This window comes from Rattus norvegicus, chromosome 10, assembly GCF_021556685.1.
Source record: "Rattus norvegicus strain SHRSP/BbbUtx chromosome 10, alternate assembly SHRSP_T2T, whole genome shotgun sequence".
NCBI classification, from domain to species: Eukaryota; Metazoa; Chordata; class Mammalia; order Rodentia; family Muridae; genus Rattus; species Rattus norvegicus.
In genome coordinates, this window is record NC_141543.1 from 7,978,529 (window position 1) to 7,991,896 (window position 13,368).

General features: G+C 43.7%; 1 protein-coding gene across 12 annotated transcripts in view; it reads right to left on the reverse strand.

Annotated features, from left to right (window-relative positions):
• Positions 1 to 13,368, reverse strand: part of Mpv17l (MPV17 mitochondrial inner membrane protein like) — a 36,844-nt gene that overhangs the window by 14,381 nt on the left and 9,095 nt on the right. For 4 of the 12 annotated variants that reach the window (XR_015630121.1, XR_015630118.1, XR_015630119.1 and 1 more), the window contains exons 1-3: positions 4,441 to 4,759; positions 3,265 to 3,321; positions 1,010 to 1,080 (exon numbers count right to left, since the gene is read on the reverse strand). Coding sequence is in view for 6 of the 12 variants with exons in the window: in XM_087569217.1 (XP_087425343.1) it covers positions 1,010 to 1,080; positions 4,441 to 4,750 (381 nt within the window). In the remaining 6 variants the exon portion in view is untranslated. Of the gene's footprint in view, positions 1 to 1,009; positions 1,081 to 3,264; positions 3,322 to 4,440; positions 4,770 to 13,368 lie in introns of those variants that run through there. The other 8 variants (XR_015630117.1, XR_015630116.1, XM_087569217.1 and 5 more) reach the window with 4 other exon arrangements.

Consider the following 13,368-nt stretch of genomic DNA (forward strand, 5'->3'; position numbering starts at 1 on the left):
TTTCAAAATAAAACAAAACAAAATGTAACAAAATTAAGATAGCTCTTTGTCAAAATACTGGATTCCCTGATCAGCCTCACTTTAAGTCCTAATTTAAGCATAGCTGTTTGAAGCCAATCCTAGTGGGATAAACCTGAAATCTCAGCTCCTCAAGAGAATCAGAAGTTCAAGGCCTATCTGAGCTACAGTGAACTGAACACATCTGGTCAAATTATAGAGACCAGGATTCAAGAAAGGAAGGTGGAAGGAAGGTGAGGAGGGAGGAAGTGAGGGAGGGAGAGGACGAGAAAAGGGTGGAGGGAGGAAAGGAAAGGAAAGAAGGAAGGAAGGAAGGATAAAAGAGAAGAGGAGAATAAAAGAAAAGCTAGGAGGGTCAGCAAGAAGCTTTCCGTGGGTAAAGGAGCTTACTGCTAAGTCTAATTACCTGAGTTCAACCCTAGAATCCTCACAGTGGAAGAAGAGACTTCCCACAAGTTGCCCTTTGATCACCACACTCCCAAGTCCCTATTCCACTAAATAAATACTGTTATTAATTTTAAAAAGCTAGGGAGCTAGGCACCATGACATAAGTCTGTAATCAGCTCTTTGGAGGTGGAAACAGGCAGGAGAATCAAGAGTTCAAGGCTGGCTTGGATTAAATGAAACCTATCTCAAAGCATGCAAACTCAGGGCAAGCATGGAACTCAGTGGTAATTAGGCATTGTAAAAAGAGTTGCATCAAAGTTCTCCTTTTTTAAAAATCATATTCATTCATGTGAGTGTATGTCTGTCTGTCTGTCTATGCACTCACTTGATAACATGCTCATGCATGCAGACCACAGAAAGTACATGGAGTTCAGGAACAACTGTGAGAGTCAGTTCTCTCCTATCACCATGTAGACCACAGGGATAGAACTTAGGTCCTCAGGTTTGGCAGTAAACTAGGCCTTCTTGCCAGCACCCGAAATAAGTATTCTTTAAGTTTAAAATATTTAAAAGATATGGTTATATTTTCAGAAGCCTGTCTTACCTTATATGTATTCCAGAATTTCTGCCTCAGGTCCAAAAATATGTCATCCTTTCCCTGGAGAATGCTCATACCTGTTTACAAAAACACACCCAAAGGAAGCAGGAATAATTTCTGTGTAACCATTTGTGTTGAGATTTCACATTCTAACAGCATTCAAGCACATCAAATTTCAGTCATGACAAGTCGCTGTTGACCCAACAGGAAAACGAGAATATCTCTATTTTAAAACTAACATTTAATGGAACACCAAATAGGACGTGAGAATAGCCAGGTATAAAAGGTACAGCAGAATGATTCTAAATGAAGAAGTCACAAAACGCAAGCTAATACTAGCATTGGATAATGAGGTTGTTGGTGACTTCCTTGTTTATGTTTTGTTTTATATCTATCTACCTGTCATCTATCTGCCTGTCTGTCTGTCTGTCTGTCCGTCCGTCCGTCCGTCCATCCATCCATCCATCCATCCATCCATCTATCTATCTATCTATCTATCTATCTATCTATCTATCTACCTATCTATCAATGGTGTGTGCTTTCGCTTGTCACTGAGTGTGGCTGTCAGAGAACAGTTTGCTAGGTCAGTCCTCTCTTCCCATCGTGTGGGTCTCAAGGGCCATCTTAGGCTGTCAGGCTTGCCAGCAAGTGCCTTTACACACTGAGCCATCTTTCTGTCTCCTTATTTGTTTTTGTTTTTTAAGTATTTAAAAATGTTTTATATTTATGTTATATATTTGACTGTTTTTGCTCATATAGATGGCTGTCCACCACAGTGTTGTGGATGGTTGTGAACTGCTGGGAATTGAATCCTGTTCTTTTACAAGAACAAGTGTTCTTAACTACCAAGCCATCTCTCCAACGCTTTCTTTTGTTGCCCTCTGTATGACTCTGGCTGCCTTGGACTCACTGTGAAGACCAGGCTGGCCTCAGACTCACAGAGATCTTCCTCTGGTTACCTCCCAAGGGCTGAGACTGCAGGTAGGAAGCACTATGCCCAGCTCCATGTTGCTGGAAGTGGAACCCAGTTGCTAAAAAAGAACTTTGACAACAAAGTTGCCGCCCAGCTCTCAGTTTTGAGAAAAAAAAATAATCTTTTTCCACTTTCTTCTTCCTTTCTTTTGTTCTTTTCCTTTTTTGTTTGTTTGGGGTTTTGTTTTGTTTTGTTTTATGCTGAGATTAAACTCAGGGTCCAAGCATGGTAAACCTACCCTCTACTGCTGAGCTACACTGCCACTCTCCCACACTAATTTCATTCCTTTAAAAAAAATAAAAACAAAGCTTTCTGAGCTGATAGCACTCCTGCAAACATGATGAACATTCCTAAGACTTGCCCGACATTCTGTAAGAAATGTGGAAAGCGGCAACTCCACAAGGTGATACAGGACAAGAGGACCTAACTTGTGCCAGTCCTCACCTACACATATCGTTTGACCCTCCTAAAATTCACTGAGATGAGAAATGTTAAAAGGAGGAAAAGACAGCTAGCTAGTCACGTGGCCCTTTAAAATTAGCAATCAAGAGGCTGAAGCAGGAGGAGCACCATGAGTTCGAGGCCAGACTATACTATACATCATAACTTTTGTCTAAAAATAAAGCGTTCAGGGAGGCTAATAGCAAGAACCTGCCCAGGCGTCCCATTCCTTAATCCATCATTTCTCAAGGCAGGCCTGGCACAGGGCAACACCCAACTACCAGTTTTCAAGTAGCCATCTTAAATTCCAGCTCACACACGCATGTTCCCCTTAAATTCCAGCTCACACGCCCATGTTCCCCTTCATGAGGCAGAGTACACTGAACCAGAAATCCAACAGTAAGACACAGCAAAAATCTAGGCAGATGATATATCAGAAGGCCTCAGGCCTTCGTCATAGGCATCCCCACCCTCCCGGGACATCACTGTTTTCTAGTCACAGAGTGATCATACATGCAATTACTATGTATATTGAGATGAAGCACATGGCTAAAAGCCTGGCTCATGCTATCTTCTGGTGAACTTCCAAACCTCCATGCCTCCATGCCTATCTAACATGGGAATTGTAAGAGTATCCACCAAAGTGGTCGCTCAAAGATTAAGTAGAAATCTAGCCCATCAAGTCTTAGTTCCTGGCTCCTAACCAATTCCCCGCTGTACCGAGCTACAGTAAGTATTGGGATGTGTTTGCAAAGCTGGCTGGGAGATGACACGAGAGAACAAGGCACAGAGCTTGGGCAAATCAGAAGTCTCTTGCTCTCTGGTTGTCTATTCTAACTTCACTGACCTTCTTAGCCGTGGCATTAGCTGAGACTATAACAGGCCACCAGGTCTTTGATGTTTCCTGTGGGTTACAGAAGGGAAGGAAGTGATCACAAACTCCCTAAAATATCTCCCAGAGGAGGGTAAGTTTCTTCCAGATGGTTTGCCTACCCTCATTCGGTTTCAGAAGACAGTAATAAGCTGAGCCTCGTGGGGTGAGATTGTCATCTCAGCAACTGGGAAGGCTTAAGTGAGAGAATCACAAGCTCAGGCTGCAAGGCCAGCCTGAACAATTTAGTAAGCCCCTGTCTCAGGATTAAAAACAAACTAAGGACTGCAAATATAATTCAGTTATCACAGCTTTAGGCTCAGTTGTTGGTGATATACCATCCCCAATGCCAAAGTCAGGTTCCGTCCCTGGAGAAGACTCTCCAAACGTGGAGTGGCCCTCCCCAATTGTCACTGCCTTTTAGGACATAGAAATTGCTAAGGAGAGAAGAACCATGAGACCTTTTGCTGTTTTCAGTAAACCAGGCAGTAAAGATTCCCAAAGCCAGCCCATCCAGCTCAGTGTGAAAACAGCTCCCTCATGGGTAGACAAGCCCCTTTCATTCTCCGTGTGACACCCCCCCCCCCCACACACACACACTCAGGGAAATCTTGTTGCCCAAGCTAGACTAAGACCCTGGAAATGACTTTTCTATAATCACAGATTCTACCCACTTGGCCCCCAGAGTCACTGATCCCACATTTTTGGATTGATGTGTTGGCCGCAGAGCCTCAGGTGTGGCTTTTCCCAGAACAGGTGGAGTCCAGGGATGTAGCTGCTATGGGACTAAGCTAGAGTCTCTTGAATATGCCTCTTTCTGGAGGAAAAGAGACACTCCCTTCCCCTTCTAAACTCTGCCAAGCTCAGTCTCTCAGCGCTGGCACCAGCCCTCTGAATCCCTGGCACATGGGATCTCCAGTTCCCCGGGCAGCGGCTCCCAAATTCTTCCTCACGGAAACCTCAAGTCCCCTAATGTCCAGACCTCTGGTCACTGCTTCAGGATTTCCTTCCAGTCTTAGTTCCTGGGCCACAGAGTTGTCACCTCCTGCCTCAACCCCTGTGGCTTCACATCTCTTGTCTCCCGGTTCCCTGCTCCACAGTCCCCACCCGAGCCTCCTGCCGGGCCTCCAGTGCCCCGCCCCGGCTCCTCACCGACGTAGAAGGCAGAGAGGGCTACTGGCCCTCCGACAGTCTGATCGCATAGCACCTTGGCCAGGACTGTGCGCGGCGCGCGGCCTGGCAGCGCGCGCTCCAACAGGCGCAGCCACATGTAGTTGAAGTTTCCGTGGAAAGTCAGGGCCAGAGTGGCCACTCGCCGCGTCTGGCGCCAATCGGCTGGGCCGCCCCTTAGTCGCTGCTGCAGAGCATCACCGGCTGAGAAGAGCCCGGCGTAGAGCAGCACGTTAGTGGGCCACGGATAGCGCCGCGCCGCCCGTGGAAACGCGCGCCACCAGTTCGCCATACCCGTCCCGGGTACCCTCCGCGCGTGCACACCTAGCTGCACTGCAGGCTCCAGAACGATTGGATGCCCCTGTGCACACCCACCCGCGCGTCCAATCCAGTGATAGCTGGCCACCGAGAGGGCGGAGCCTCTGTGATGTGCTGCGTCCAAAGGGATCTGCCAATTTCCATGAAATCCTCAGGAGGAGGAGAGACACTCAGATAGAAAACAGATCTGTCATTCCCAAAGGCCGTGCATTGTAAGAACAGGGAGTGGCAGCCACCTGGGCATTGGAGATAGCCGCACGACTTTATGAATATGCCAAATGGATCCTACACTTTAAAATCCGGTTTGTTTGTTTGAGACATGGTCTCACCTGTTCCAGGCTGAGCCCTGACTCCCTATGGAGCTGAGAATGACCTAGAACTCCCATCCTCCTACCTCCATCTCCCAAATTCTGGGATTACAGATTTGTGCCATTGGTTCTATAATTTAAAGTGGTAAATTTTGTGAGACTTAAACCCTGTCTCTAAAGATGAGGACGCTCCGAAGGCCCTGGCTTCAGTTCCTCATTACTGCAATAAAAAGTAAGAAAGAAAGCTAGGTCAGCTATCAAAGTGACAATGTAGTGGAGATGCTGGCATACCGAGAATTCATTCTTTTAGCACACAATACATCATCTTCCTGTGTCACTATGGGCCAAATGTCAGAAGTGAAGCTGAGGCCATTCATGAATGAAGTAATGCTGGATGTGCCTATTCTGCCCTCCAGCCTGTGTCTCAGTGACCCCTGAAACCCAAACAAGCTTGCAGATCCATGGTAGCAATTCCAGAAGCAAGGGTCAGTGAGCATTTGGGGAGCAGGTAGAAGCTTTGACCCTGTGCAACTCATTTTCTCCATGTCTTTTTCTCCCTTTCCCTCCTTCCACCCTCTCTCATCCAACACTCGCCTCTGTCTTCTGTTTGTTCACTATATTTGTTTTTCCTAAATCTAGTACCTTTAAAAGGATATTTTTCTATTTCTTTTTAAAGATTTATTTATTTTTTACTTAATGTATATGTGGGTGTTTTGTCTGTATATCACTTACCATACTAAATGTCCACAGAGTTACATGCCATCGTTAGCTGTCATGTGAGTGCTGGGAATCAAACCTGGGTCCTCTGGAAGAGCAGCCAGTGCTCTTAACCACTGAGCCATCTCTCCAGCCCTTTTTATTCACTGTGTGTATGTGTGTGTATTTGTGTGTGTGTTTGTTTGTGTGTATTTATGTGTGTATGAGTGTGTGTATTTGTGTGTGTATGTGTGTATTTGTGTGTATTTGTTTGTGTGTATTTGTGTGTGCATATGTGTGTGTATTTATGTGTGTGTGTTTGTATTTGTGTGTGTGTATGAGTGTGTGTATTTGTGTGTGTATCTCTGTGTGTGTGTGTGTGTGTGTGTGTGTGTGTGTGTTAGAGAGAAGTGATAGGGATCAGAGGACAATTTTCATTTCTCTTTCCACTATGTAAAGTCCTGGGGACTGAATTCAGGTTGCCAGGTTACTAAACCCAGTGCTTGAATTTTGAAATAAATTCAGACCTGGGGAAAATGTAGAAAAATTACACAAAGGAAGCGGATGTGATGACAGACCCTCTCATCCTTGCACTTGGAAGGGTGGAGTGCTGAGGCAAATTGTCCAGAGTTTAAGACAAATTGCCCACTCTAGGCTACAAAACAAGACCCTCTCTCAAAAAACAAAAGCAAGAAAACAAACAAAAATATACAAAGAATTCCCGTATAATCTTGTTCACTTGTTCTGTTTTGTTTTGTTTGAGTCAGAGCTCACATAGCCCAGCCTAGCCTCAAATTCCTAATCCTCCTTCTGCTTCCTAAGAGCTAAGGTTACAGGCGTGGGCCACAGTCCTCAGCTACCGTATGCTCTTTGCTTGCTCCTTCCCAAGTGTGGCATCTTACGTAAGCATGGTATGATTATCAAAACAAGGAAAAACACAGGGAGGTAATACAATCACCCAGTTTACATGCCAATCTTACTTAAGTTGATACGGTAAGTCACTTTCTCTCATCCAACAACCAAACCTGGGCTGCTGTAGTGTTTTCCTTAGGTTTCCAACCTGAACCATAGACCAGTTCTTTCAAGGATTGTTGCTAATAATGTTATTTTTCATAAGCTGAATTGTCTCCTATCATAATTTATACATTGAGGCCCTAATTTTGGTTCTTCAGAATGTGACTGTATTTGGAGACCTTAAAGAAATGATTCAGTTAAATTGAGGTCCTGAGTTAGGCAATACAGTCTGTATGGTTCCTTTATGAGAGGAAACAGATGCAGGAAGAGATACCATGGCAGATTCACGTACAAGAGAAACTAGGGGTGAGGACATTATAAGAAGTTAACTAGCTACTTGGACTGCTTGTGGTGTCCTTGCTTGTATTTCTAAGTGGAGATGGAGATGTAACAGTCAAGGGATCGGTCGACACCTCTGTCTCCTGCGCAGGATACGTGTCAACCCAGAGATCCTCGTAATAGATCTCCGTAATAAACCTCGCCTTTGCTTATTACATCCAAAAAAAAAAAAAAAACAGTCAAGGGGTCAAGATTATTCCCAACTATTCAGTGAATCTGAGGCAAGCCTGGACTATAAAGACTCTGATTTTATAAACCAAACTGAGGGGCAGCAAGGACATGACTTCAGTCTCGAGAATACATGTGGCAGACTCCTACAAAGTGTCCTATGACCTTCCTACATGCCATGTGCTCTTATATACAAATATTCACACAGAAACAAGGCACAGACACAGAGAGGCAGGGAGTAAAAATTAAAAAGGAAGGAGGACATTGGGGAGAGGAAAACTGCAGGGTGAGGGAGAAGAAGAGGGTAGCAATCTGCATCTATAGGCTGAAGAAAGAGGAGTCAGAATAGAACTGGCCTGACCTTCCTGAATTGTTAAAAAAATGTGTTTCTATTGCCCCTAGTCTGTAATATTATTATCACAGTGTACACACACTAATATATCCTTCCTCTCCAGTCTCTGGGATTCGGCCAGTGCCTGTGCGCTTTTGCTGTGCCTGTTTCGTGAACCCCAAAAGACCAGCAAGGAGTAGATTCCGATGCAATCGCACTAGGGTCTCTTTATTATAAGCTGGAGCTTGGGCTTACTCACCACTGACCCTGATGCTGCAGGACAGGCTGGTGAAGCAACTCTGAGCTCTCAGAGGGACAAGGTTTTATAGAAAATGGCAATCAAGCAAAGGGGTTTCCAGTCTGGCAAGCATCCAATTGAATGACTATTGTAAGCCGACAGGTAAGTGCTCTGAAGCAAAACCATGAACAATCACAGTTTAAAAGTATATCTGAGGGCTCAGTGGTTAAGAGCACTGACTGCTCTTTCAGAGGTCCTGAGTGCAAATCCCAGCAACCACATGCCCTCGTCTGGTGTGTCTGAAGACAGCTACAGCATACTCATATAAATAAATAAATAAGTTTGTACAATAAATCTGTAAAAAAAAAAAGTACATCTGAAACAAGCAGACTAATCTTTGATTGACAGTTGCTAGAAAGTAACTAGGAAGTAACCCTGGGGTATGGGCCAAGGACAAGCCATGGTATTCTTCCTAGTACTTCGGTTCAGCTATAGGTCCTCTTAAGATGGAGGCTGGTCCCAAGATGGAGTAGGTTTTCCTCTCACTTTGACTTTCCATGCTGCCCACATACCAGTTTCTAGGGGACTAATTGCTCTGCCACTGATCCCAAGTGAAACTGACAAATTTTTCCTAGCTAGGCAAGCTTCTAACTCAACAAAATATCTGTTTATTAATTATACCCTGTCTTAGTTAAGATCTTTATTGCTGTGATGAAACACCAGGACCAAAAAGCAAGTTGCAAAAGAAAGGTTTATTGGACTTATAGTTCCACTGTAGTCCAGCACTGAAGGAAGCCAGGACTGGAAACCTGGAGCTGATGCAGAGGCCATTGACGGGTGGTGCTTACTGGCTTCTCATGGCTTGCTCATCTTGCTTTCTTATAGAACACAGGACCACCAGCTCAGAAATGGCCCAACCCACGATGGACTGGGCCCTCCCCTATCAATCACTAAGAAAATGCCTTGCAAGCTTGCCTATAGCCCCATCTTATGGAGGCATTTTCTCAGTCAAGCTGAGAAATCCTTTTAGATGACACTAGCTTGTGTCAAGTTGACAAAAAAACTAGCCAGGACATACCCTTTCTCTGATTACGATTTTCTGATCTTGCTGTAACAATTTACAAATAATAATTAAATGATGTAAAGCAAATTTGTTGCTTTCAAGTTCCATTCCCAGAGCTGGTAATATTAACACTTGGGAATTTCAGCACCAGGGAGGTAAAAGCAGGGGGAATAGAAAGCCAAGGTTAGCTGGTAGTGTTAGGACACACCTTTAATCTCAGCACTCAGGAGGCAGAGGTAGGCAGATCTCTGTAAGTTTGAGGCCAGCCTGGTCTACAGAGCTAGTTCCAGGATAGTTGAGGCTACACAAAGAAACTGTCTCAAAAAAAAAAAAAAAAGAAAGAAAGAAAAGAAAAAGAAAAAGAAAAGAAAATTCAAAGTTATTCTTGGTTGTATAAAAGTTTCAAGACTAGCCTGGGCTACATAAAACTCTGTCTCCAGGAATAAATAAACAAACAATAAACTTTTTTTTTTAGTGGAGATAACAAACTCTCAGGTCCTGAGGATTAAGATGTCTTTATTCAGCCCACTATATCCCTGCTTTCGTGTGTCTTCTCTGATCTCAATAGAAACTCATTGTTTGATCTGAAATTGCACTTCCTATTTCTCAATATGTACAGCACATACAGATTAGAACTGAGTTCAGATGTGCTTACTAATTTTTTGATGTTTCATCATAGCAATAGTAACCCAAACTAAGACACATTGGCACCAGGATTGGAGTAATCTATGACAGACCTGACCATGTTGCTTTGGGGAAGGTTGTTTAAAGACTTTGGAACATTGGGCTAGAAGCGCCATCAAGTGTTGAGAGCTCAGCAAACTGTTCTGTAGGAGCTTAGATGAGTGTTGAAAGCCGTGCAGATGATGGAGGCCTAGTTTGTGGAGTTCAGAAGCAAGCAAAGACTCTACTGGACCATTTGTGTGAAGAAATCTGTGTTTTCTGGTCAGCTGGAACTAAAGAGTCAGCTGTGATTAGCAAGCAACCAGAACTGCTAAGGTAAAACCTTCGTTTCTTTGGGTCTGTTAGGGTCCAGGAGTCACCTTACAAACCACAAAAACACCAATCTCAATCAGACAGGGCTAATTTATTGAGCACATGCCCCAGGACTGATTGATCAGGGCCATGGTTCAGACTTAGGAGCTGAACTGTGACATTAAATCAAGAGCCAATAGAACTTTGTAAGCCTAAAATCTATAAACATGTGTGCTAAATTATTCTACCTATCAGGATCTAAGTATACAGAATTTCCTTAGAAACATGTCTTTGTTGTGTACTTATCCAACTCACATTGGTTGGGGTATTCAGCTATGACAAGGGACTTACCTTGCTTAACATTCATATCTTAACTTGCCAACCAGGATGTCAGTTACCAGGGAGGTCTTGGGAACGTATTTACTCAACCCCTACTTAAAAGGAAAGTCCTATTTCAAATAGTTTCTTATGTTAGTGCAAGTAAGTGTCTTTCTCATGTTGGGGTCCATCCCAGGGACAGCTTATAAAAGCAAATACCATAAAAGCTTATTCACAGGTGCAGGAAGTGTGCTAGATGGTTGGTTTGGGTCTAAGATTATTGTGGGTCACTATACAAAGCAGTTCTATTGATTTCTATTGTGATTGGGTTCCAAGGACACAAGACATAACAGAATATTTAATCAACTTGGGCATGAGAAATTTTCCTAGACAACATATGAGAAAGTTTCTTTACAATATTAGTAATAGCACAAAATGGCAGGCTATATAGGTAATAGTTATCTAGGCCTTGACAGTTTACCTAGAACTTGACATGCCATCTAGGCCTAATATTTTACCTAGGCTTTAATAGAGACAATAGATGCTGATCATCTGGGGCTGAATAATCAGCTATCATTAAGAAGAGGTCATCGTCATGTCAGTGGAGAGCCTGAAAGGCACAAGAGTCAGGACAGATGTTCTACAAACTCTGACAGCTGCCAGATGCCAGACCAGCCTACCACACCAAGCAAAACTATCAATCCCTGCTGACAAAGAAAGAATCACGTTTCACAATAAAACCAAATGTAAGCAAAATATGTCTACCAATCCAGCTCTACAGAAGGCACTAGAAGGAAATTTCAGTCTTACAAGATGATCTCACAACAATAATCAATAGAGGGACAAAGAAAAACAAACCATAACAACAAAATAACAGGAATCAATAAACACTGATAACTCTCGATGTTAATGGATCAATTTTCCAATAAAAAGACATACAATAACAGACTGGATTGAAAATCCAGATCCACGTGAAATAAATGGTAGCTAGCTCAGTGACCTACATTTGGAAATGTACAAAGAGTGAGAAATATTGCAGTACTCAGTCCTAAACAGTATGTTTTTACCAAGCCCTCCCCTCAGTGCTCAGGGACCTATGCAGAGGAGGAGATTTGAAGTACCAGAGGTCACAAATGACTCCAATGAAACAGTGTCCTCCAGATACAACAGGACTGACACACGTATGAACTCACAGAGACTGGCAGCATGCACAGGGCCTGCACTAGTTCAAGTGTGGGGAGGAGAAGTGGATATGGTTTCCATCTCTAATCAAAAGGTTATCTCCAGGGGCTGGAGAGATGGCTCAGTGGTTAAGAGCACAGACTGCTCTCCCAGAGATCCTGAGTTCAAATCCCAGCAACCACATAGTGGCTCACAACCATCTGTAATGGGAATCACCCTTTTCTGGTGTGTCTGAAGACAGCTTACAGTGTGCTTGTATATGATAGATAATAAATAAATATCTTTAAAAACGTTTAAAAAAAAAGAAGAGGTCATCGTCATTGAGGTGTTGGAGTCAGCACATGCAAGCTATGTTCAGAGTGGCCAAGGTTGTACCTTGTGCTGGCAACCAAACTTGATCATATGTAAGTCTACCAGATGTAATTGGGTTTGAAGGTATGAAGGGGCCATGAAGAACTCTGAGGTTTGGCATTCTAAGAACCCAGGAGAAGGCAATGGTGAAGGAATAGGAAGAATAGCAGTGGAAGCCCCAAGATTGAAGGGGTTAGGGGAAAAAGTTGAGGTTTTACATGATGAAGAGAGCCCAAGAGAGACTATCTGTGAAAGTGCAACCCAGTTGAGGCAGAAGACCCCAGCATTTGGAGATGCCAGTACTAGGGGAAGACCACCAAGAACAGTAGCAGCCAGAATGGAACCTGCCCAAGTTCAGAACATAGATTGTGTGTACTGCAGAGGGTGGAGCTAAAGAAGTGACCAGGGCACCTTGGAGCAGCCCAGATGATGCTGACTGAATTCCAGATACTGGATATTAAATTAGTTATACTATGGGAGTGTGATTTTGTTCTGTTCAATTGTGACTGTGCCCTGGTTTTTCCCTCTTTAAATTAGAAATGATTTAACATATTTTTGATTTTATAGGAGTCTGTGATTGAGAGACTTTGAATTTGTTTTCTCTTTCTTCTTTTCTTTTTTTATTGGATTGTTTAATTTACATTTTAAATGTTATTCTCTTTCCGGATTTCCTGGACATAGCCCCCTATCCCATCCACCACCTCTTCTTCTATAAGGGTGTTACCCGCGCCATGCACCTGCCTCCCCGACCCTCCTACATTCCCCTACACTGGGGGTCCAACCTTGGCAGGAGCAAGGGCTTCTCCTTCCATTGGTGCTCCTGAAGAAGTAAAGTTTCATAGATGTGAAAAACAACGCTGTAAAAAACAAGGTTCTGGGGGCTGGGGATTTAGCTCAGTGGTAGAGTGCTTACCTAGGAAGCGCAAGGCCCTGGGTTCTGTCCCCAGCTCCGAAAAAAAGAACCAAAAAAAAAAAAAAAACAAAAAACAAACAAGGTTCTGAGAAATACATCTGACATCAGGTTGCCTAATGATATGACAAAGTTTTGGTGGTCAAGATGTTGAGTCAGAATAACCAGGCTAAGATCAGCCAAAATAATAACTGTTCTCAGAAAAACTCCCTACCCTTCCCTGTGGTAAATCCCAGGAACAACCACAAGATGTCATCCTGACCCTGCCCGAACACCCAGTTCCTCCACCCTTCTAAGAGACTGCAACTTAGCCCTTTCCCAGTGACTTTCCAAGGTCAGGTACAGAGCTGGATGAAGAAATTGACTAAGTCAAGAACAGCCCCTTAAGCAGGCTAACCAATGCCTGACACGATTCTTTGTCTTGTGTTCCACCAATGAGAATAAGCCAGCTAGCCCTGTTACTGAGGTCTGCCCTCTGTAGAGTATAAAAGATAATGTGCTTTTTTTGAGTTCGGGATTGCCTCTCCCTGCATGGATGAGCAACCCCAACTACATGGATCAGTAAACCTTTTGCCATTGTATCAATCTCTTCATCAAGCTGTGTTCTGGGTTGTGTTCCTGAACTAAGACCACCTCGGGGGTCTTACAACGCCCCAAAAAGCCATCGTCTGCTACATATGCAGTTGGAGCCATGGGTTA